The following is a 24,287-nucleotide window of genomic DNA, read 5'->3' as shown; positions in this document are numbered from 1 at the left end:
CGCTGTAGCACAGCTGTGTGCCTTCACACTACGTTCAACTATAAGCAAGTTGCGTTCGGATTTATTGAATGTCTGAATTGTATAGAAATAGGCTTAAACTATTGGTGCCGCCTAGACGTTTCAAAGTGTTATGAATTGCACGGTACAATTTGGGATGGGTGAGGGAGGCGATCTCAGCAGTAGCTGGGGTATGAAAATAATGGATTCGGGAGATTTTGCGCAGATTGAGGTATGAGATCGTACAGAGTTGAGATATTTGGGAAGACATCGAGAGCTTGATCAATGACAGCTCAAAGCATTCACATTCTCTTTGCCAGTGTGATGTCAGAGTTTAGGAGTGCTGTAAAACAGATTTTCCACATGACAGTTTCTGACTTTGGGTCAGATAACTTGGCAAGGGAAAATAAAGCACAAAGCTATGGATTATTAATGTGCAGCCTTTTTCAAGTATTGTTGTTTTGGCAAGATATGGCAGGTACAGCAAGTGGGTTCATATCTCGTCAGCCAATTTTTGGGTGTTAACACCTCCAAACGCTTGACCTTTCTTCAGATTCTTTTTTTTTTACTCTTTAGGAAAAAGACGATGACGATATTTACATCATGAGCACTGCCCATGCATTTGCTCGGGATCCACGCTCGTGGTGGTGGGTGGGATGGAGGTTGATGTTGCCACCGTGCCCCCACTCCCGTGCCTTGCGTAACTATTTGGCTGTAAGCGTGATGGCATCGTCAAGGAGTAGCTCAGCCTCGTAGGGTGACTTCATCATAGAAGCCATAGACATTGTTTCAGGTAACATAACGTCATGTGGAACCAAACTTTCCAACAGTGCTTCCAATGAAATACGAGTCCTCTTCCGGAAGATTTTTGCTCCCATTGGCTTGAATTGGACGTTGTATTTAAACATTTTGGTAGCAGAACGTTAATTTGGAAAGGTGACAATTTTGTACGTATGTCCAAGTTAAACACATTTTAGTTTAATGTTTATTTTCGTACGGCCAACAGTGTGCGAGATACAGAGCGTAATGGACAGACACTTGCGCATTATATGTATTTAATTCAGAAAAGTTATTGGGTTTTGGCAGGACATGTTGCTACAATTGATGATGCCTTTCGGTCGAAACTAACAAGTGGCGTGGTAAAAGGAGGCACCATGCCTAAACAATATTCCACCATGGAGATGGAGCGATTACATCAGCCAGGTGGATTAGTGAATTTCAGGACCATTAAGAGTTGGCTAGAGCTTGTTAGAGGCCTTCCTCCAGCAGTGGATATATCGTGGCTGATGGTGCCGGCTTGTTCTCTCCAATACTCCAAAATGCTCCTTCATAAAAAGAGCCAGGGTCTTCACACGCCAATGCAGAACCCTCCTGAAAACGAGTTTTTTGTTTGCATTTGACTGCAAGTATTGTGGTTAATGTAAGCATGATTCCTTGCAAAAGGTGTCGGTTTTGTTGCCAGAAAAAAGGGGGGAAACCCCTATTAGTAAATTTTGGTACTGGCAAAGGAGGTCCCATGATGAGTTTAGACTCGGTAAGGTTGGTGGTTTGGTTACGTGGTGGCAACTTCTGCCCAAAATAAACTCTCGCCCTGTGGTTGGGATTGTTGGACTGCGATAATTTTTTGTGCTGTTGTGTGAGAAGAAAAAGTGAAGTGTTTAGTGGCCTTTACTCGAGCTGTCCCAGATCCCTTCATTTGAAGATGTCAAGTTCGAAGCGGCAAGTCTGCTGGCCGAGCTCTACTGTCAACAGGTAAGCGAGGCATTTGATTAATTCTTCCCGGAGCTGAGTGCGAACGAGTGGTATTGAAGTAAAAGTTCAGCATTTGGTTGGCAATGCATGCGCTGTGTTGCATTACGCGTGTGCGTGTGCACACGTTTGGCCAATTCCACAATAATGAAATTTCAGCAGTTGTACGGCCAGTATATTTTCAGGTCTCTGTCACAGACTACGTGTACGTTAACTTCCATACATGCCTACTTGTCTGCCTGTATGTCTGTGTGTCTTCCTAACTTCTCGCTCGCCTCTCTGCATAACTGTTTGTGTCTCTGTCCATGCTTGCATCGGAACATCAGAACCTTGTGGACTCTGCCAAGCCGCTCTTGAGGAAGGCCATCCAGATTTCACAACAGACGCCCTATTGGCACTGCAGGCTGCTGTTCCAGCTCGCCGTGAGTTCCCCATTCCACCGCACTGCCACCAGAGTCACATACACCACACACAGATATTTTTAAGTCGTTTACAGATCGTGATAAAATTGTAGTCATTTACAACCCATTATCAGTCCATTTCTGGATGAAGTGTTCTTCATGCCTTTCAGTCACGGTGGTTGTTTGACCTTGCCGCACTGGTCTGTGTAGTGATGAAGGGCAGATTGCGGTTTAGTTCATCTCACACTCACCAGCGATGTGAATAATGATCGAACTCTGGTCGCTGGGGTCATCGTGCAGGACACTAACCAACATGTCACCACTACACCCCATGTACGTACGATAATTTATTTCCGTTGTACATCAATTGAGACGAGGTTTTATTTAAGAACTCTGCAGCTTACAGTGTATCACCATGTTTCGGAGAACAACTCCAGGAGATGACGTCAGAACTACTTCTGAGGTCACTTGGGTTACGCTTCTATCCACGCCAGGGTCACACCTCTGTAAAGGGTGTTTGCTTGCATATCAATGAAACTGAAATATTGAACATAATACAGTTTTTTTGGGTTAGATCGCGTAGAGAGAAAAATGTGTCGTTAAACCCGCCTGATGAAGCTGGTTGTAATTACTTGCGGAACGTCTTACTCGGATTGTAAATGTTGTGGCTTGGCTCTTCAACAGACCGGTGGTGCTGTACTAGTGACGAATTGCCATGTTCTGTTTACGTGACAAATCTTACTCATTGGCTGTGTCGGGTGGTGGCGGGTTTAACGACACATTAATATATATTTATGCGATCTTACCCAAAAAAAAACTGTATTACGGATGATATTGGTCGCGAAAGCCGACATGTTGAACTGAAATATTGAAGTCTTAGAGCTGCAAGTCAACCAAATTAAGTGAAAAACCACATGTAGCGTTGTGACTTTTTGTGCAGTCATTGGTGACCGGGCTGAGACCATCTTTGTGCTTGAGAACCCGGTTTAATCACAGGAGTTATTCATCTGAACCCACGATCTCAGTGGTGACAGCGTTGTGCTTTTACCCTGGAGCGACCTGTCCACGTCTCGCCTCGTTAATTTCGTGTTGTTTGTGAGGAGGAAGAGGAGAGGAGGAGGAACGAACTAACTATTTTTATTTTACCAGGTAGGGCCCACTGAGCCATGTAGCTCTTTTTCAGAAGCGACCTAGCCACAAATGATAGCTCAACGAAGTGGCTTATCAATGTGGAAATTTGGAGCAGCCATACAATCGAATAGAGTGATGCTGATTCTAAATGTGGAGGGAAAAACCGGAGGACCCGGAGAAGAATCCACATCACCACGGAGAGAGACAAATGCAAACTCCAAATATACAGGCATCGTCAGGGTTGGGATCGAACCCACGGTCCTCCTATATACCATTTTTCGATTTAAAGCTTTCGTGACTGCAGGGATTCATCTTCTTGGTTCTTTCGGTAAAGTCACGTAGAATGGAAATAATAAAATAATAAAAATAAAACATATAAATAATTCTCACGACGTTTCGGCCACAACGCAAGCAGCCGCCTCAGGTGGAGAACAGGTCTGTCGACAAGACAGAAGACAGACTCTGTCTTCTCGACAGTCCTATGTAGATACCAGGCGAGGTAGTTGACATCTCGCCACTGTGGCAGGAGGAGCTGTCTTCAAGCTGAGAGCCCTGGTGTGAACTCGCTTTCTTGTCTCTTCCCGCCCTCGCAACAGCAACTCCACACGCTGGAGAAGGACCTCATCTCGGCCAGCGACCTCCTGGGCGTAGGGGCGGAGTACGCACGGGTGGTTGGCTCCGAGTACACGCGGTACGTTGTGCCGTGACAGCCGGCTCGTTTGTGTGCAGCTATCTGTGTGTGTGTGCCTGGTGTGCGTGTGAGTGGGGAGCGATAGTGTCGCGGTCAGTGCGCTGCGCTATGAACCCGGCGACCCGAGTTCGATTCCCGCTCACGGCCAACACCAGTGACGATTATTTGAACCGGTCCTGGGCCTCCCCTAGGTCGACTCGGCCTCAAATGAGTACCTGGTGCGGTGTGTAAACATCACCACTAGGGAGACAAAGGCGGTGGGGCGTGGTGCTGGCCACCCACTCGCTAACAGCACTTGCCCCTACAGTCTGTTAAGGCTATATGGGGGATCTTTGTATTGGCACAGTTGGTGCATCTGTCAGTTATCTCGGTCAACCCATGGCACCTGGGTGTGTCCCGTGACCTGCCAGCAAACCTTTGAAACTTCACGTAGCCTCTTGAGTGCACATAGCCTGGCACAAGCGCCTTGATGACTTCACCGCCACTTAGTGGTGAATGGCGGCTGTCATTGTCGTGTGTGTATTTGTGTGTGCTTACAGTTGTGCATTGTGGTGTGTACGTCTGAGTTTGTGTCTTTGTGTGGGGAGCGGTAGTGCGTTGGTTTGCATGCAACGCTACAAACCTGGGGTGACCCAAATTCCATGCCTGCTCACGCCTAACCTTTGTGGCATAAGGAGGCCCTCGTCCGGAAGTAGTTTGGCAATTGGCTGTACATGTATAGTTTGCAGAATTATAAAAATCCTCATTTCCTGACAAGTGCACTCTGGTGGCTATGCTTGCCTCTTAATCTAGCGCTTTGGAGACGAGTGTTGCTGGATCACACAAATCTGCGAAACTTCCTACCAAAGGACAACTGGTTTGCAAAGGTTTGGCAGGGGAGTGCATTAGTTTCCATCCGTATGGAAGTTGAGTATTACCTGCATCACACGCGTGGGCTTTCTCCAGGTATTACAATTTCCCCCTCGCGTGTATAAACACTCGCAAAATAAGTTGGTCAAACATTGTGATGTAGGACCACAGGGCTTGGGCAACTGTTGCCACTGATTGTGCCTGTCTTGCCACTCGCCTGTGCTTTCCCGCAAAGGCATCCTTGCGAAAACTGTACCCATAACAATATTCCATGGCGAATTGAGATGCGATTTGCATGAGTGACGACGCAAAATAGAAACTAAACATTGTTATGGAGCGTTGTCTTGTGCTGCTTCGACGCGGCTGTTGCTGCTGCTGCTGCTGCTGACGACTGTCGCTGTGGTTCATTTCTCTGCACTGCAGAGTACTGTTCCTGCTCAGTAAAGGTCTCCTGCTGCTCATGGAGAGGAAGTTACAGGAGGTGCACCCCATCCTGTCGCTGTGCGGCACGCTCGTGGAGGGCTGGCAAGGCAACCCCATACAGAAGGAGTCGCTACGGATCTTCTTCCTCGTTCTGCAGGTCACCCACTACCTGGACGCTGGCCAGGTGAGGCTGACAGCCGCCGCCGTCATGGCCTTCCTCGCCATCATCGACGTTGTTAACGCGCCAGTTATTATTGTGTAATAATACTCTTGGAGACGGCTTGCGGAATCGGGCCTTTTATTTACTTATTTCAGTTCACAAGCACTCCCCGTTGCTGGCAGGCAACGGGAAGTGGGCAGACAGATCGCAAGAGACGCACCGCCACGTGGCACTCGGAGCCCCGCTAGCGCGTGGGGCCCCTCTCTCTCTTCGTTCCTCGTCTGACCACGTGTCCCTCGGCTCTTCCCTTATTTAACGCCTGGGTCACGTGGTACGCTCCAGCCAATCCTTAATAGCCTGCGCTGAATGTTCCAGATTCCCCATCAACTCCCGGGACCACGCCCCTGACTTGTCTTCCCATTGGCTGAGGCCAAGACCAGCAGAACCAATCACCCTAGCTGGCACCCCTCGATCACGCCAGGGCCATGCTCCCAGGCTCTCCCCCCATTGGCTGTAGAGCAGGACCGGCAGAGCCGATCACCACGTGAGCCGGACATAGGCTCTCATTACAATTGTATCAGTTCGCTGGTTATGGTGAAGAACACTTTTTCACAAGCAAATTTTAGCGATGAGATACGACGTTCGCTTGAAACTGCATCAGTCATCTTCCGGTCAGAAACCAGGAAGTTGGAATGGCACGTTAAAACGATTGTACGCGTGACAAATTTAATTTGTTTCGCTGTGGTGGGTGGTGGAGGGTTTTCACGACAATTATTTTGACCAGATTCATTGCGTGGCCTAACCCCCTGAAAACATTTACGTGCCAAAATACTCTTTTTGCCGACTGGAGCAGACAAACCATTTTTTTGCGTCCACTCCTTTGCAACGCTGTGCCTTTTTAAAGTCCTTTATATTAAGTTCACTTGCTTGCTTGCTTGCACGCTTACGACCGTGCAAATCTTTCGGTCGTTTTTTAACCCACTTCCCGTGATCTAATCGAGCTGACATTTTGCACACAGACTCGTGCGTGACAATTTATTTTCGTGAAAAAAAATATTCCATAACTTTTTAGGAAAAAAAATATTATATTTAATTACCAATTGCTTAATGGTGGCAGGCAATCATCTGACCCATAGGTGGCAGCCATCTCAAGCCAGAGGACGAGAGGACTCTAGCCGCCACGTATATAAAGGATTTATAGTGAAAAACTTTGTTTTTACGGGTTCATTTTTTCCCCGTGCCCTCCGCAGATGAAGAGTGTGAAGCCGTGTCTCAAGCAGCTGCAGCAGGGCATCCAGACGATATCCACGCTGCACGACGACGAGATCCTGCCCACGAACCCAGCCGACCTCTTCCACTGGCTCCCCAAGGAGCACATGTGTGTCCTTGTCTACCTGGTTAGTCGCCTCCGCCAACCCCATGTCGTTGTCGCCGATTTACTGCGCTCGCGCACGAGCGGACTTTTTTTACACGCACGCCGTGTACAATTTTAGTAGCTCCGCCGGCTTCATCCAGAGTCGGCGAATCGGTGCACACGTGACCGCAAATGCGTCGGCAAGGAAACGGTATCCTTTAAGAAGCAATTCGCATTCCGTGCAGTAGGCTTTTATCTCTGTTTCTGGTTTATCTGGGCCATCCATCCCTCTCTCCACCATTATCCCAGATAATGTAAATTGTATTTCCTCTCTCGCATATAGCCGAATGAGCAATCTTCGGTGAGTCGGGCCCAGCGGTAGCGCATTCACCGCTTGTTGCAGAGGTTCACGGTTCGAATCCATTGGCCACCCTGGTCAATACTGCGGCGTGTGATACTTGTCGGCTGCGTAGTGGACGTTAAAGGTCCTCCAATGTCATGCGCAAGAGTAGGCCATTGTGTGCCATCATCAGGGTCCACACTCTCCCCTGTTCTGATATGATATGCAAATTTCCTCAATCGGGATTACACAGCGAGCGATCCTTACCCCCTCCTGGCAGACTCGTGCCCAAGGTCACCCTTGCAAATGGTACTCTCCTTGTCTCTTGAGTTCTAACCTAGTTATACAAAATTAACTTTCCTGTATGCTGCCCAATGGCAGATTTTTGGCTTAAACTCTCGCCCATCCTGTCCTGTCTTGAGCTTTTGGCTTCAGTTCACCGTACCGCCCTCGTAAACGTCCAGCATCTCCTCAGTCTTATGTCTAATTTAGTTAGATATGAAATGGCATTATGGTCTGGTCATTGATTCCACAGGGGCACATCAGGATTTTTTAGATTTTCCACTTGTGATGACAATGGGCAGATCTGCCTTGAAACATGCGAACTTGAATTAAAGTGGACATCGTTGTCACGACCACCACCACCATCATCATTTTCAGCAGCAGCGGCATCGTCTTCATCATCAACATCGTGTTTGTCATCATCTTCATCATTGTCAACAATGTCACGATGAATATAATTTGTATCATCGTAGTTTTCACTTCGAATCGCCTAAGCACAAGCAAGAATGTATAAAAGTATTAATGTGTTCGAACCTCTAGAACTTGGGTTGATGATGTTGATTGTAGGGACAGAGCTCTTCGCGTAGGACACATTGCAAGAACTGGCGAAGACGGAGCCCCATGGCGCAGGATAGCCCATCTGGTGGCCAACCCTCGGTCTGAGGAAGGCTAGAAAATGTTCACTTTGAGATGCGTTTAATGTTTGTGAACGCGGAGGCATTTTTAGCTTTTTTATTTACGAATCGCAACGAGTTTTTTTTTAATTAGGTCACGAAGGTGAAATGTACGTTACGGTATTGGTGGTAATGCAACGTGCGCTCTGGTCTTAAATTTTACGGTGCGTTAAGAACGGATATTTCAATGTTTAAGTGTAAGTGGCCTCGGCGCTGTTTCATGTGTGTCCCACTCACTCACTCACCCGTTTTTGTCTCTCCTCTACTGCAGGTGACGGTCATGCACTCGATGCAGGCGGGTTACCTGGAGAAAGCACAGAAGTACACGGACAAAGCGCTCATGCAGATAGAAAAGCTCAAAAGTGAGCACCCGCCTGTTTTTTATATATATGTGTGTGTGTGTGGGTAAGTGGTAGTGTAGCGATCAGCGCGGTGTGCTACAAACCCAGCCACCCAAGTTCGATTCCCGCTCACGACCAACACCAATGATGATTATCTGAACCGGTCCCGGGCCATCCCTATGTCGACTCAGCATAAATTAGAACCTGATGCCGTTTGTAAATGTTGCTACTGGGGAAACGAAGGCGTCGAGGCATGGTGCTGGCAACCCCCACCCCCTCGTGTGCTGTGCCAACCTTCATAGGTGCTATTCTTTGGTTCTTTCGGTTAAGTCACGTCTAAAAATAAAATAAAAAATTAAAATAATAGCGACGTTTCGATTGCAACACAAGCAATCATCATCAGGCATAAAAGAAATAGCAATAAAAATCGAAATAGAAAACTATAGACAGACATATTTAAGGGACCGTCACAGAAACGACCCCTCTCTCTGTGCCGATATTTGTCCTCTCTCTGTGTGTCCTTGTGATGTCTGTCTGCTTATGTCTGTCTATAGTTTTCTATTTCGATTTTTATTGCTATTTCTTTTATGCCTGATGATGATTGCTTGTGTTGCAATCGAAACGTCGCTATTATTTTAATTTGTTATTTTATTTTTAGACGTGACTTAACCGAAAGAACCAAAGAATAATTCCTGCAGTCACGAAAGCTCCAAATTAAGATTCATAAGTGCTGCTCGCTAACAGCTCTTGCCCCCAACAGTCTGTTAAGGCTATACGGGGGATCTTTGTCTTTGTTGCGGAGCGGTGGCGCAAGTGGTTAACGCACTGCGCTACAAAGTTGACAATGGGAAGTTTGAATACTGGCCACGAGTGATACCTGAACCAATCCTACCAATGCACGCTGACCAGCATAGTGAAGTTTGATCAAAATAACTCACGACCGACACGCCGTGATAAGGTCTTCATGCAGCAATGAATTGACAATGGACTGGAAATTAATGATACGTACTTACCCCATGGCACAATAATTACTGTGCTGTCACTGTTACAGTTAAACACAGTCATCAGTAAATCATTCAATAAACATTTGTTTGATTTGCATAATGCCGGATGTTCCTTTTCATCAGAACTATCAGGCTTTTGGTGAAAATGAGCCGTTCTCTACATTGTTATTATGTAAATCATAGCAATAATTTTTTATTTGTAATGCACAGTTTTCATTCACTCTCAGAAAAGAGAGAGAGAGAGTGGGAGTGTTTCAGAGGCGCAGGAAATCACATACAAGCAAGAAGAAAGCCAGAACCAGCACCAACAATTTCCCAAGCTTTTCTGGTCCTACATCAGGATGTCCGACCAACTCCAAATCTGACCCCGCGTTCATTAAAAGCCACGCAGTGAGACATCGTCTGGGGAAACGCGATTCTTAATTTAGTTGTTTGCTTCATTTATTAATTTGTGACATTAATTGAAATGTCCTGTGATTCCGTAGTCCTGGACACGAGTCCCATCCTCTCCTCCTTCCAAGTGATGCTGCTGGAACACATCATCATGTGCCGTCTCGTCACGGGGCACAAGGCCTTGGCATTGCAAGAGGTATGGCCGTACGTGAGTGTTGTCGTCGCTCGCTACGAACCCGGCGACCCCCCGAGTTCAGTTCCTGCTCACGTATGGATGTATGTTGAACTTCTTTCGCACCGTATGTAGCCAATGGTGCTCATTGGAGGTGTGAAACTAATAAGTGCTCAATATATGCACCGTTCTCGGGCTTACCCTAGGTTGACTCGGCCTTAAAATGAGCACCTGTGTGTAAGGATCTGAACTGGGGAGACAAAGGCGTATGGACATGGTGTTGGTCAACCACCCCCTTGTGTGCCGTGCCTGTCTTCATTGGTGCTCATTGACAGCACTTGCCCTAACGGCCTGTCAGACTGTACAGGGGGATCTTTGTCTTTGTTTCGTGTGTGAATGTGCGGAGAGCGGTGGCCATGGTGGTCCACACTTTGCGCTGCAAACCCCGGGGACTTGAATGAGTCCCCAGTGTCGTGGGTAAGCCTCAGCACTGGGAATACAAAGTTGGCTCGGTGTGGTTCTAGCCACACCACCCCTCATGGGCTATATTATTGGTGCTCGCTAACAGCACTACGGACCCTGTGGGACCGAGTTTGGTTCCTGCACCCCCGCCCCCCCACCTGACTTCACCAACCGGCACTGACGCGCATGGTGAAGTATGGCCAAACAAACGGCATGGGGAGATCTTCGGCCACCAGTTCATTGACAGAGAACTCTAAATAATTAGTTTAGGAGTAGTGTAACTGTAAACAATGTGTTTACGCTTGTAAGTAAAACCATAATAAAGAGACTCGTAAGCTGGTATTGACCTAAGGGTGGGGGGCTGTGGGCTGGGACAGCTGTGCACCGTTCATTGAGACGGCGTGGCATTATGATTTTTTTTACGTTTCCGCTGGACTACAACAAACGTAACCTTGTGGCGGCCCCGTGGTGTTCCTGGATGGTTCCTGCTTGTGTTGGCAATGTGCCCCCTGCGTTCCAGTGGTTTTGGAGACTCGCCAGGATGTTGGTAGCACAGCTAGTGTGGACTTATCTGTCTGTCTTCCATTTTTATGGCATCGAGTGTTGCCCCATCGCACGCGTGGATTTTTTTGTGGGATTCTGCGTTTTCCACCGACACGTATAATAACGATATCAATTGGCCGATAACACCTTAATATATAGAGGACCGCAGAGTTTGGGCATTTGTTGGTACCACCTGCTTACTGCCACCTGAGTCATTCTTGCTCTTCGAGAGCAGCAAAAACCATTATTCTGTACGTCTATGCTTTCGGTTTAACACGTAGGCTTTCGCGACCAATATCATCCATAATACCCCAAAACAAAACACCTGTTATGGATCTCTGCTCCCGCTGTCTTTTACCAACTTGCACTGACCAGCGTGGTGAAGTCAAACAATCCCCACGCCCTGTGCAGTTGTGGGGAGTCCATCACCCAGCATTGCATTGACGAAAGGGCTCTACATGTACAATTAGTCATTACTGTCACCCAGGCAGGATGGAACAGCCATGTATTCCTGGTGTGCGAGTCATTAAAGTCAAAGCTGATCGAAAGAAACTCCGTTGTAAAACTGTGGCTCGGCAAAGAAAACGCATTGGCCGGGCGGACGTGAAAATGTTATTTTATTGCTCTGGTGGAACGAATGGAATTGACGCCTTCTCGTGTTGTGTTTGTGTGCGTCTGCAGATCTCGCAGGCATGCCAGCTGTGTCAGCAGTCTCCCCGGCTCTTCTCGAACCACGCTGCACAGCTGCACACGTTGCTGGTAAAAACCTCAGCCTCCCCGTTGCCACGGTCGTTGTAACATGGGAGAGAGATGTTAATTCCCTCGCCTTGTATGCAGGAGGTCATGGGTTCGATCCCGACCCTGACGCCTGCTGTATATTTGGAGTTTGCGTGTCTCTCTCTTTCTCTCATTGTCATCACGGTGGCTAGGAGATGTTAATTACCTCGCCTGGTATGCAGGAGGTCATGGGTTCGATCCCGACCCTGACGCCTGCTGTTTATTTGGAGTTTGCATGTCTCTCTGTCCCCGTGGTCGCTTGGATTCTTTCTCCGGGTCCTCTGGTTTTTCCCTCCACATTTAGAATCAACATGCATTTAGAATATTTGACTGCTATAAATTTCCACATGAAAAGGCCAATTTGTTGAGCTATCATTTGTGGCCAAGTTGCTTCTGAAAAAGAGCTTTATTGCTAAGTGGTCCTTACCCGCTAAATAAAAAAAATAGTTTTGGTTTAACACATCCAACCAGTAGCTTATGACATCCACGTGTGTCGTCTAGAAAATCCCGTGGCTGGCATTGATGGCTTTTGCCAAGTTGGGCGTTCAATATTTAAGCGCATGACGCGCTTTGCCAAAAAAGGGAAGGAACAAGCTGGTGAGGGTTTACGGGGAAGTTGCACAAGTGAGGCAACTCTTGCCCTCGGTGTCTCACAGACATCCCAATAACGTGGAGGGGTGAGGGGGTGTCGTTTTGAAGGTGGCTCACTATCGCTTTGACAGGCATGGATTTTTTTTATGGAATAAGGCGATGGTTTGACACATACACAAAACGGAGTGCATCATCACCATCCCAGCGTGGTATTTCTCCCTTAATGGGTTAGGTGGACAAATTAATGTAATCTGAATTACAGGCCCAATTGGTTGTATATGTAGAACTTCTTTCGCACCGTGCATAGCCAACCGTGCTAATCGGAGGCACGATACGTGTTACTTGAATGACTGACGTAATATGCGCGAGTACACAGCCACTGCAGTCAATTATCCATCAGTTGTTCAACGCCTACAAACCAAGGCACAGCTGTTACTGTTTACTACTGGAGAGGCCTAATGACGGTAACGGTTGAAATCAAGAGGTCATCAAGGATAATGCCGTTCGTCCCACCACACTTCATCGCTTGCCACCTGCTGACAGATCCCGCAGGTTGGAGTGCATCCATGAATGAACCGATTACAGTTCCACCAAAGACAAATATCCCCCGTGTAGCCTCGACAGACTGTTGGGGCAAGTGCTGTTAGTGAGCACCTATGAAGGCCACCACGGCACACGAGGGGGTGGGTGGCAAGCACCACGCCCGGCCGCCTTTGTCTCCCCAATGGCGATGCTTACACACCGCAGCAGGTACTGATTTAAGGCTGAGTCGACCTAGGGGATGCCCAAGACCGGTTCAGATAATCGCCACTGGTGTTGGCCGTGAGCGGGATTCGAACTCGGGTCGCCAGGTTCGGAGCGCACCCAGCCAACCGCTCCACTACCGTTCCCCATTTCCACCACCACCATCTCCAACACCACCGCCCACTGCCACTCTCTGGCTTTTAGGCCTTACTCTCCGGCACTGTAAACATTCTCAAACCCACGCAAAGTGTTTGGCCGCTTTGTGTGTGTGGTTTTTTCTGCTTTGTCTGCGTGAACGTTTCGTATTGCTGCTGATGTAGTGACACCTGCATGATAGATTTGAAGTTTTCGTGACTGCAAGAATCCATACTCTTTGATTCTTTCGGTAAAGTCACGTAGGTGAAAAATAAATTGATCGACTCTCAACGGTGAACTCACAACGAGTTGCGAGTCGATCAATTTATTTTTCACCTACGTGACTTTACCGAAAGAACCAACAAGTTCCTGCATGATACCGACCCACCTACATCGTCGTGTCGCTGATGATCGGGCGACAGGATGGTGCAGTGTTAACAGCTAGTGCCTCGACTCCGACATCTCTGTGGCATTTGTATATTCTCCTCATGTTCGGCATGGGTTTTCTCTGGGTTTTCCAGTTTCCTCCCATAGCTAATAAACATACAGTCTAGCTTTCATTGGCCAAAATCCGCGTGCTGAAAAATTATACCACAAGCTAATCGATTGGGATCATACACAGCAACAGCAGCGAAGTCGCTCCCCTACTGCGAGAAACTTGGCAGAACCCTCCTGAAAAAAAAGAGTTGAGACTCGGTGAGCCTTTACTCGGCAGACGAGCAGAATAATAATGATGATGATGATGGTAATAAAGAAATTGACGCCTACACGTTGGTATTGTCGTCTCTGCTGCAGGGTCTCTACAGCGTCTCCGTAAACTGCATGGAAAGCGCAGAAGCCCAGTTCACGACGGCACTCAGGGTAAGTGAGAAATCGCAGTGGCCAGAGCTGCCACCACGCGCGCAATGCTTTGATCTGTCAAAGGGTGCCCGGATCTGTGCCGCTTTGAGAAGGGAGGCTCTTTGAAATTGTCTTTCCGCATTCAAATCAACCCAAGCGATCAGCCCAAGTCATCTTCTTTTTCTTCTTTCGTATATGGCCGCAGAGAAAAACAACAGTTTTGAAACATGTTGGACTTAAATGCTTCCACTTTTTTCAACCAATTCAATGAGGCAGCAGTAGATGCTACGGGTAGCAGCGACACCACCACGGTGGCGAGATGTGAACTACCTTGTCTGGTATACAAGAGGCTGCGGGTTCGATCCTGACCCTGACGCATGTACGTCTGGAGTTTGCATGTTTTGCCTGTGGTCGTGTAGATTTTTCTGCGGGTCCTCCGGCTTTTCCCTCCACATTTAGAAACGTGCATTTATAAATGTGGGTGCTGTCCATTTCCACATGATGATAAGCCGCTTCGTTGACCTATCATTTATGGACAGGTCGCTTCAGAAAAATCTATATAGCTCAGTGGGCCTTAGCTGTAAAAATAAAATAATGTTGAATCTGTTGAAAATATTGTATGGATGGTGCATTCGTCGGCAATGCGTTTGATGGTTTGGACTTCACCACTGTCGCGGTTCGGCAATTCTTCGACGTTCCATTTGCGGAATGTGTGCGCGCATCTCCCATGTTGCGTTCGAGCGTGCGGTTTAGCGAGGGGGATAGAGAAACCCGGTACTTGGACTCTGATCGGATGCAAAGTAAGCGGGCTTGGGCAGAACACGACGACACTACGAGGGACGATGGATTGGTGATGGAGGCTAATAACGAAGTGACAGCCGAAGGAAGTGAATTCGCCCCGCGAGGACATCCACAACGAGGAGGAGATGGAGCCATGAGACCGGCTGGTGTGCCGCAGCGAGATGGATTGCCGCGTCGTGTGTCTGTGTGGTGTTAGCTTGGAGAGGCCTTCATCCAGCAGTTAGATGAGTTACGGCTCGTGATGATATGACATCACTGTGTACACTACTTTCTATTGTGCCGCAATGCATATCTGCGAGCATTTGTTTGAGGAGCGATGGCAAAGTTGTCGGCACACTGTGCTACGAGCCAGGCAACCTCCGTTACATTCTCGGCCATGGCGAGCAATATCAGAACCGGTCCTAGGCCTCGCCACGGTCGATGCAGCCTTCAATGAGTACCTGGTGCAGTGTGTAAACATCAGAACAGGGGAGACAAAGGCGACCGGGAATGTTTTATGGCTACATCCATCCCGTTATGCACCTTGACGGTGTTAATAAGTGCGCGCTTAATAGCGCACGCCCCAACAGTGCGTGTGACTAAATTTGTCTTTTCTGTAAAAGTCACGTAGGTAAAAAATTTAAATAAATAAAATCACGACGTTTCGAGGCAACACAAGCTTCCATCTTCAGGTGGAACCGTCACAGCAAAATTACTTGATACAGTAATTTTGCTGTGACGGAAAGCTTGTGTTGCCTCTGAAACGTCGTGATGTAATTTCTTTTAATTTTTTACCTACGTGACTTTTTTACCGAAAAAACCCATGAATCCTTGCAGTCACGACAACTTCAAATCTAGAATGTCTTTGCATACGTTCGTCTTTGCAGTTGACGTCGCACCAGGAGCTGTGGACGTACATCGTAACGAACCTCGCGAGCGTCTACATCCGGGAGGGCAACCGGCACCAGGACGTGAGTGGCGTCCCGTAAAATATCACCGCCTCCTATCGTTACCGCTCTCGTCAGCCCGTGAACCTACCCAAGATGCCGTGCGTGCGTTCGCCTCCCGCCGTTGGTGCTGATGACATTCATTTGCAAGTTTCCAATCGATAAAGGAATGTCTTTTATTTTGTTGTTGCAGCTGTACACGTTATTGGAAAGGATAAACCCGGACCACAACTTCCCAGTAAGGTGAGTCGATGGTTACGAATTCAAGAAGCGCAAGTGGCTGTAACACGTGTACGTTTTTGCGGTCGCTTGTCATCCGAAACGCGTTTCTCTGGCATGAGCAGCAGCTTGTTGGGCATTGTTTCTTCTCTCGAGCTTTCGGCAGCAGTTGAATTGACAACTGTAGTTGGCTACCGGGGTGCGTGAAAAAAGCTTGAAAGATGAAATACTTATTTCCATTTATGAACGTATGTACGTAGCCATGTACGTAGCCAACCGTGATAATCGGAGGCATGGGGGAAGGACAACAAACTAAACACAAAAAGCAAACCATCATTGTCGGCACCCCTCGCTAACATCACGACCCATCGTCACCACCCATCATTACCACAACGCGGTAATAGTCGATGCGTTCCAACAAAAAGCGAAACCGCACGAGGAGACGGCTGTCTGCCGAGTAGCGTGTACAGTATACACACAGTACACACAATACAAACACAGTACGCACACAACCCTGTCCCACGTCTTGCCGCATGTAGAGTGAATTCAAACCGCAGAGTATCGCGAATTTTGGTAAAAATAGGGTTGGATATATATACAGCGCGAAATATCACAAGCCAAACCGGCGTAGAGCGACGGCAGAGGTCGCAACCGAGTACCCGATACCCGGCTACCCGTACCCGGCCGGGTATGGGTAGCCGTTTGCGACCCTGGTGCGGCCGGGTACGGGTAGGCCGTGAGTCACTGGTGAGTAACCGTTTGTCACTCATTTCGGGTAGGGTACGGGTAGGGAAGGGGAACCCGTACCCGGCCGGGTACGGGTTCCCATTTGCGACCCTGGTGCGGCCGGGTACGGGTAAGGAATCAAAACCCGTTTGCGACCTCTGAGCGAGGGTAAGCTGTATTGCTAAAGGCGCAACGCAGCCCCAAATAACTTGGGTTTTTTGACAGCACGTGCACGGCGATTTTCCATCTTTGGAATTTTGGCTCAATTTTATCCAGGCTATCGGTGTCGCGTCTTGAGAGGAAGAATCCATTTGGAACTCTCAGCGGTGCAACCACTCGCAACTGGAGAATGGGCCGCTGAAATAGATATCTTAGAGCTTCCGAATCCCTTCGAATTGAACCCCTGGTCCACTTTCTAGAGGTGATGGATCGCAACACCTGGAGGAGAATTCGAAACGACCCATTGATGGCTTAGCAACTACTGAGAGTAATGATCATCGCATGAGAGTCAAACCAATGTTTTACATTGTCGGAGCTAAAATGCAGCCACATTATTTGCATAACCAAGTGGGATGACAGATTTTTTGCTCAGCCATTGTTTTTTTCCCAGCTGCGACCACAATCACAGTCAGCCGGTTTAAAATTCAGCATCTCAGTGGTGGGAGCTTAGTGCTGGGACCTATCAGCTACCCAGCTATATTATTCGCAATGATTGTTTTCGTTGAAGATGGTTGTCATACTCAGAGATTAAGCGGTTGCGCTTTTGCTGCGTTGTCCCCCACCTGAAGAAGGACGCTTGTGTTGCGAACGAAACGTCGTGATTTAATTTAGTTGTTTTTTCATTTATTTTATTTTATTTTTTACCTACGTGACTTTACCGAAAAAACCAAAGAGTATTTGTACTATGAACAAAAAAATTATCGAAGCCACCAAAAAAAAACCACAATCAACCTTTCGCATATGAAAGTTTATAATTTTCACCATTAGTTTCTTCAGCAAACCATAGCCACTCGTACAATCTCCAAGTTACGATGATGAAGTTAGGTTATTTTGCTTAACCAGATGAGAAGCGACCCAGGGTGGTCTCGAGTGACCTGGATGTAACTGACATAGTTGTAGGAAAAAACAGCCGTTAAAACATTGCAGCTTAGCCGCTTTCGAAAGTTTTAAAAATGAATGATTTCTTGCCACGCACTATATAGAGATTGTACAAGCAAGCAGTGCTCTTACAGACTAGAGTTCATTACAGCATTCAAGTGTACCTATGTCAACGTTGTGAGTCATTGTCTCTCCACTGCTGGATGATGGCCTCACCCCATGCTATCGTAATCTGTTACTCTCTTGCGATGCCGTAGTCCATTTCCCTCTTACACGTGAGCTGGTCTCATCGCTCCATACTCTGCGCTGTTCATCCTCTTGTGGCGCGTTATCTCTTTCGTCTGCCATTCTCTCACCACTCCCATCCATTGGCCATCATCATCCCGTCTAGCGATGGTGTCCTGCCCAAGCATACTTCAGTATTTTAACAGTCTCTATGATATTCTTGGTTCTTTCCGCTTGTGTTGTGATGGAAACGTCGTGATTTTTTTTTATTTTATTTCAAACTACGTGCCTTTACCGAAAGAATCAAAGATTATGGATTCCTGCAGTCACGAAAGCTTCAAATCCAGATTCGTGAAATTGTTTGAGTATGTCCAACTCCACGGTACTTTTAAGGGCATTTCTTCCATGTCAAGAATGATATTTTAATCGCAAAACTAAGTGGTTGACATACTACATCCAAGTATAAAGCCACTTCAAGGTCATACTAATGATTACCCAGGTCTTTTAGAGTTTGAAATGTGTAAAGGTAGTCCTCGTTTCCCTTCTACGTGACTTTACCGAAAGAACCAAGAATATGAATCCCTGCGGTCACGAAAGCTTTAAATCAAAATTGAGTCTCTATGATGTCGATTATTTGTGTGTTCTCTGGTCCACGTGCTCCTTTGTCTCGGTGAAGTCCCCAATGGCGAAGCTCTCCGTGCTTCTCTGTGCCTTTTTCAGCTTTAGTTGAACTTTCTTTGTCAGTGTCCACGATTTCATCCGCACGACATAGCAGGCCGATACACACATGTCGATAGGTGCCCTTCACAGCCTGGGCCCATCTTCGCCCGATAATCACTGTGATTTCCGCACGCTCACAAAGGGGGGCCGCTAATTGCACGCTTGTGGGTAAAGGAGGGTGGCAATTCCCATTGCACGGATTTGCACCACCGTGTAATTAATTTTCGCAGGCGGTTGTGACGGCACGCTGACATTGATTGGAGCAGTGTAGTTCACTTTTTATAGATTTTTTAAAAGATATAATTCCATCAATTTGCAGAACACCAGCATGCATTTGTTTCGCTATTTAGCATTTTTTTCTTCTACTTCTGTGTGCGCCATTTGCGCTTCAGGGGGGCTCATGGCAATGAGACTCCAGCTGATTCTGACCCTGCATTGCTGAGAAACTCCTGGTCAGCTGCCCACATGCGACCAATTAAACTACGGCTACTATTTTTATTTTATTTTACGAGCAATGTAGTTATTTTTCAGAAGCGACCTGGCCACAAATGATTCCTCAACGAAGTGGCTTATCACGTGGAAATTTGGAGCAGCAGCCAAATACTCCAAACACACGTTTCTTAATGTGGAGGGTAAAACCGGAGGACCCGGAGAAAAATTCCACGCGACCACGGGGAGAGAGACACGCAAACTCCAAATATACAGGCGTCGGGATCGAATTAACGACCTGTGTACCAGGCCAGGTAGTTGACATCTCGCCACCGTGGCGTCCCCAAATTACTTTACGTCATCCAAACAAACTGACGCTGCCATCTCTCTCCATCGTTTCCTCGTTCTTTCTCGCCGTGGAGTTGTCCAAGAAAGGTGACCGTGCCGACATGGTCCCCTGAGTAAACAAAGGGAATTGAATATTGTTAAATGAACACGTGGCCCAATAAAACGCACTGCCCTTGTAGCATTTTCGTTAAAGTCACAAACTCTTGTCTTCCAAAATATATTGATATATCATACTACGAGCAGCCCTGATAGCCCTAAAAAGTTGGGCATTTGATAATTTTTCAAGTAAGTACTTTTAGATAAAAAAATGGGGAAAAAAGCCCGCAGTTAAGAACGTGTGAGTTTCCGTCACGCTAACGGAGCAGTTTCGCAAACTAGGCAGCCCTCACAGTGAACAATACACAGTGGGTGTCATTTTGAATGTAAGTTTATATCGGCTAATAAAACGTGGCTTCATATTCATCATCAGGTGTGGATTTCACACTTGATGATGATTGCTTGTGTTGCAGTCGAAACGTCGTGACAATTTTTTTTGTTTTTTATTTATGTTATTTTATTATTTCCCTTCTACGTGACTTTACCGAAAGAACCAGAATATGAATCCCTGCAGTCACGAAAGCTTTAATTAAAAAAACGTGGCTTGTTTATTTAATAAGTCTCATCGTTTGCTACACAGGTCAAACTGAATGCACACTCACCATCCGAGCATTCGTGACACAAGCAACACTAGCAGTCATCATCAGGCCTGCGATCGAAACGTCGTGATTTGTTTTATTTTATTTCTAACTACGTGACTTTACCGAAAGAACCAAAGATTATGGATTCCTGCAGTGACAAAAGCTTCAAATCCAGATTCGTGAAATTGTTTGAGTACGTCCAACTCCACGGTACTTTTAAGGGCATTTCTTCCATGTCAAGAATGATATTTCAATCTGAATCGCGAAACCAAGTGGTTGACATACTATGTCCAAGTATAAAGCCACTTCAAGGTTATACTAATGATTACCCAGGTCTTTTAGAGTTTGCAATGTGTAAAGGTAGTCCTCATTTAACGCGTTCCTGAAAAGTGCCGCGTTTAGCACACACTATTTCCACATAACTTAGGTAACGATAAAAATTTGGCGAGATACAATGTAAGCATACAAAGTAAGATGGCAGGACAAATAACTGAGGTTACGCTGCCGCGTGACTTAGACTGGTCAACAAAAAAATTTTCTGGCCTGGACTTTTGCAGCTGTTTTAGACTAATTTCAGGGTGCTGATTCCAAATCTGACCTCAGATTTGTTCTGTCACAGCTCATTTTATACTATCGGCATACCCCATTTTCATTGATTTTACCCGAAATTAACTCCGTCACTTATGATTGCAAGTTGTTGTGAGTCAGTGACTGCTTTAGTGTTAAAATATGGTGCTGTATTTTTAGGATAGCGTGTTTATAATATCATTTGATGTAGTATCCACATTTATTTAATATTTTTCTTCTGCAGTTTTTATTGAAAATGCAATATTTTATATCTCAAAAACCTGATGTGATAGACAAAAACTGATGCCAGATTTGGAATCAGCACCCCAAAATTACCTTACAACCGTTGGAATACCTTATGCCAGAAAAGTGTGACCAGTGTTATCATTCCCACATACTGTATCACACCGCTCAGCCGTGCAACTCAAAGTACATCGCCATCGTCCCCTCCGAAACCATGTTATAACGGTGCGCGTTCTGCGCTGTGCGAAAAGTGTCCCCTGAAAGAAGAAACCGCGTTCTGGTGTGAGCCACCACGCGTTAGGCGAGATCTTTCCGTACACGTCTGGAAATCGTGGAGCTGCCCTTTTGCACGCTTGTCCGCTGCAAGCGAGGTGCGTGCTTGTGTGCCAGCGTGCCCGTCACGTGGTCATGAGCGGGAGGTTCCAATCGACGGGTAACATCTCTGTCGACTCTTGTCCACAGCTCTCACTGTCTGCGGGCGGCAGCGTTCTACATCCGGGGTCTCCTCTCCTTCTTCCAGGGCCGATACAACGAGGCCAAGTGAGTGCCCACGTCATCTGTTGTCTTTGCACGATTTTCCGGGCAACTCAGTCCAAAGGGTGCCGGGGGGGGCAAAGTGTCTAGCGGCCAGCTGCAAACGGCACCCATTGTCAAATTTGCAACGGATAAGAGTGGAATACGTTTCTTGAATTGAGCAAGGCGCATTGTTCAGAAATTAATTGGGTAAAGAGACGATGGGGATGAGGGAATTCCAAAGTGGAGCAGCGTCAGCGAAGAAGCAGTAAGAGAAGCGAGAGGTGACCTGCAGTGTGGTGAGTGAGTGGGTAGGTGAGTGTATGTACGTTGAACTTCTTTCGCACCGTACGTAGCCAACCGTGCTAATAGGTGCGGGGGTTATACAACAAACTAAACACAAAGCAGTTCTGAAGAGTGTTGTTGTGACCTGCAGTGTGGTTGTTGAACAGCGTGGACGAGATGAAAAAAAACTGTCCGGTTAAGCCGAGTCCTCAACATACGTGGCGGAATCAATGAGTCAGGTTCACAGGAACATTAATCACAGTAGTTATAAAAGAGTGATAACTAGGTGACTGACCGACAGTGAGTGGCCAATCTGTGTAAATTTGCTCGTGTATATTTGTCCAGAAAACTCCCCCTAGACCGCACCACCAATGTTGGTGAATGAGGATTCGTATGAAGATGTACGATGTTTATGCAAACGCTGTTGGAAATGTATAAATACATATCTCTGACCCAGCTTTGATGAGCTGCATATCTGCTCTACGAAGCTGCGTGCATCTCTTACTAGGCCTCGGCAAGGTAAGGTAAATTACCTTTATTACCGGGTAAAGGTTTCGACATGCCAAGGGGTAAGATAAAGAGTAGGGTAAAGGTAGCTCAGAAGAATTACCCGATAGGGTAAGGGTAGGGCGAATTATTACCCGGTAAATACAGTACCTTGTTTACCGCTAAAAGTTCCGTGGCGCAGTTACGCAGTCCGTGGCCTCCATTTTAAAGTGATGGCGGAGCACATGGAGACGGTCCACGTTCTTGAGGTCGAGGTACTAGAGGACGAGGATGCCAGCAACGGCTTTTTTGGGGTTGCTGCGAACAGCAATCGAAAGAGGCAGCGGTATGCGTTCCCGTGGGAGCACACACGCGATTGGATGGAGGGTGATCCGCATGCACAGCAAGGGAAGCGGCAGTGCGTGCACTGCCGCAAGTGGTTTTCCACCCACACGAACGCGTCGGGGTGGAAAGCCCACCTCAAGAAACACAACGTGCTCGCCCCAGGCAGCGAGGTCGGGACGTCGGCATCGGCGAGCCGCCTAATACAGCAAACGCTGAGCCGGCCAGCAATCCCGGATCGCCTCCTGGTAAAGTTTGAGAACGCGGTGGTGGATTTTGTTATCCAAGGTGCGATCTCTTTGCGAGCCGCCGGCAGCGACAAGTTCAAGACCTTGGTCAACACATTGACGCAGGGATACGAGGGCCCATCGACCCGCACCATCATTCGCAGGATTGTCGAGCATCACGCCATCATGCTGCCCATCGTCGGGGCGTTCTTCTCCAACCTGGACGTCGCCATCTCGCTCACCATCGACGGGTGGTCGAACCGCAACCTGAAGGGATATTGGATGGTCACGGTGCACTGGATCGACAGCAAATCTGGTGTGTCAAAATCCATGCTGCTGACAATCCTCGATGTGCAGTCCGGAAGGGGTGTCAGCAAGCGCATTGGGGCCGCTCTGTTTGAGCACCTCCAAAGCCTCGGGCACAATATCTTGACCAAGCTGCTCGCTGTCACCAGCGACAATGGCTCCGATGCGAACAGTGCTGTCAAGACGTTCGCCCTGGTCAACGTGGACGCCGGATATGAGCAGTTGCGGGCTTGCCACCATATTCGATGTGTGGATCATTCCGTCCAGATCGGTGTCGTCCAAGTTCTAAAACTGATCAAGTCAACAAATGCCGAACTGCGCAAGGCGCTCGTCAATACCAGGTGCAGCAAGGTCGTCCGGCAGTCGTACCGCCGCGAAGCTGAGATCGCCAAGCTCACCAGCAAGGAGCCGACGCACCAGGACTCGCCGACCAGGTGGCATTCGACGTTTGACACGGGCGACGACGCCATCAAGAAGCGTGTCCCATTGGACATTATCATGGCGCGCTTCCAGGATGTGATCGGTGTCGGTGCTTTATCTGAACTGCAGTGGGCAAACATCGAGGGCGTGACAGCATTCCTGCGAATGCCGCGCCAGGTTTTGGCCTCGTTGTCGGCGGACCACAATTCGACATTGGATCTCGTGCCGGTGACGATGGAGCACCTCGTCCGTCATTGCGATCACGGTGAAGCCGCCCTTAGAGCGATCGATGAGCCCTTGACTGCGACGGGGATGAAGGCCGAACTGGTGCGGTACCGCCACCTACGGGTTCAGGAACCCGCCATTGTGGCATCCTTCTTGAATCCACAGCTGCCGAAAACGACAGACCAAGACGAGCTGGCTACACGGAAGGCCACAATCCGCTCTGTCCTGCAGCATTGCTACTCGGACGTGCTCATGATCTCGCCGACGGCAGTTGCTGCCCATATGGAGGAGCGGTCGCTGTTCAGCACCCTGTTCAGCAACGTCGGCAACTCCATAGACGACGGCGATGAAGTCGATCGTTTTATGAGCATGGGCGTCACGACCGCCAGCGCCTTCATTGACGTAATGCAGTGGTGGTTTCTCCGCAAAGAGCTGCTCCCCGCCCACTACA

At 47.7% G+C, this 24,287-nt stretch overlaps 1 protein-coding gene across 1 annotated transcript in view; it reads left to right on the top strand.

The window, feature by feature from the left end:
* MAU2 (MAU2 sister chromatid cohesion factor) overlaps nt 1-24,287 on the top strand; it is a 49,219-nt gene that overhangs the window by 5,481 nt on the left and 19,451 nt on the right. The window contains exons 3-14 of the mRNA XM_061572562.1: nt 1,684-1,749; nt 2,073-2,168; nt 3,875-3,969; nt 5,242-5,425; nt 6,652-6,798; nt 8,323-8,413; nt 9,882-9,985; nt 11,648-11,725; nt 14,009-14,074; nt 15,721-15,804; nt 15,974-16,023; nt 21,495-21,572. Coding sequence (XP_061428546.1) covers nt 1,684-1,749; nt 2,073-2,168; nt 3,875-3,969; nt 5,242-5,425; nt 6,652-6,798; nt 8,323-8,413; nt 9,882-9,985; nt 11,648-11,725; nt 14,009-14,074; nt 15,721-15,804; nt 15,974-16,023; nt 21,495-21,572 — 1,139 coding nt within the window. The remainder of the gene's footprint in view (nt 1-1,683; nt 1,750-2,072; nt 2,169-3,874; nt 3,970-5,241; nt 5,426-6,651; nt 6,799-8,322; nt 8,414-9,881; nt 9,986-11,647; nt 11,726-14,008; nt 14,075-15,720; nt 15,805-15,973; nt 16,024-21,494; nt 21,573-24,287) is intronic.

This window comes from Lethenteron reissneri, chromosome 50 (assembly GCF_015708825.2).
Source record: "Lethenteron reissneri isolate LAM-NWPU_2019-01 chromosome 50, ASM1570882v1, whole genome shotgun sequence".
In the NCBI taxonomy this organism is placed as follows: Eukaryota; Metazoa; Chordata; class Hyperoartia; order Petromyzontiformes; family Petromyzontidae; genus Lethenteron; species Lethenteron reissneri.
Note: the sequence above shows the minus strand (reverse complement) of the source record. Positions and strands in the feature narration are given on the sequence as shown.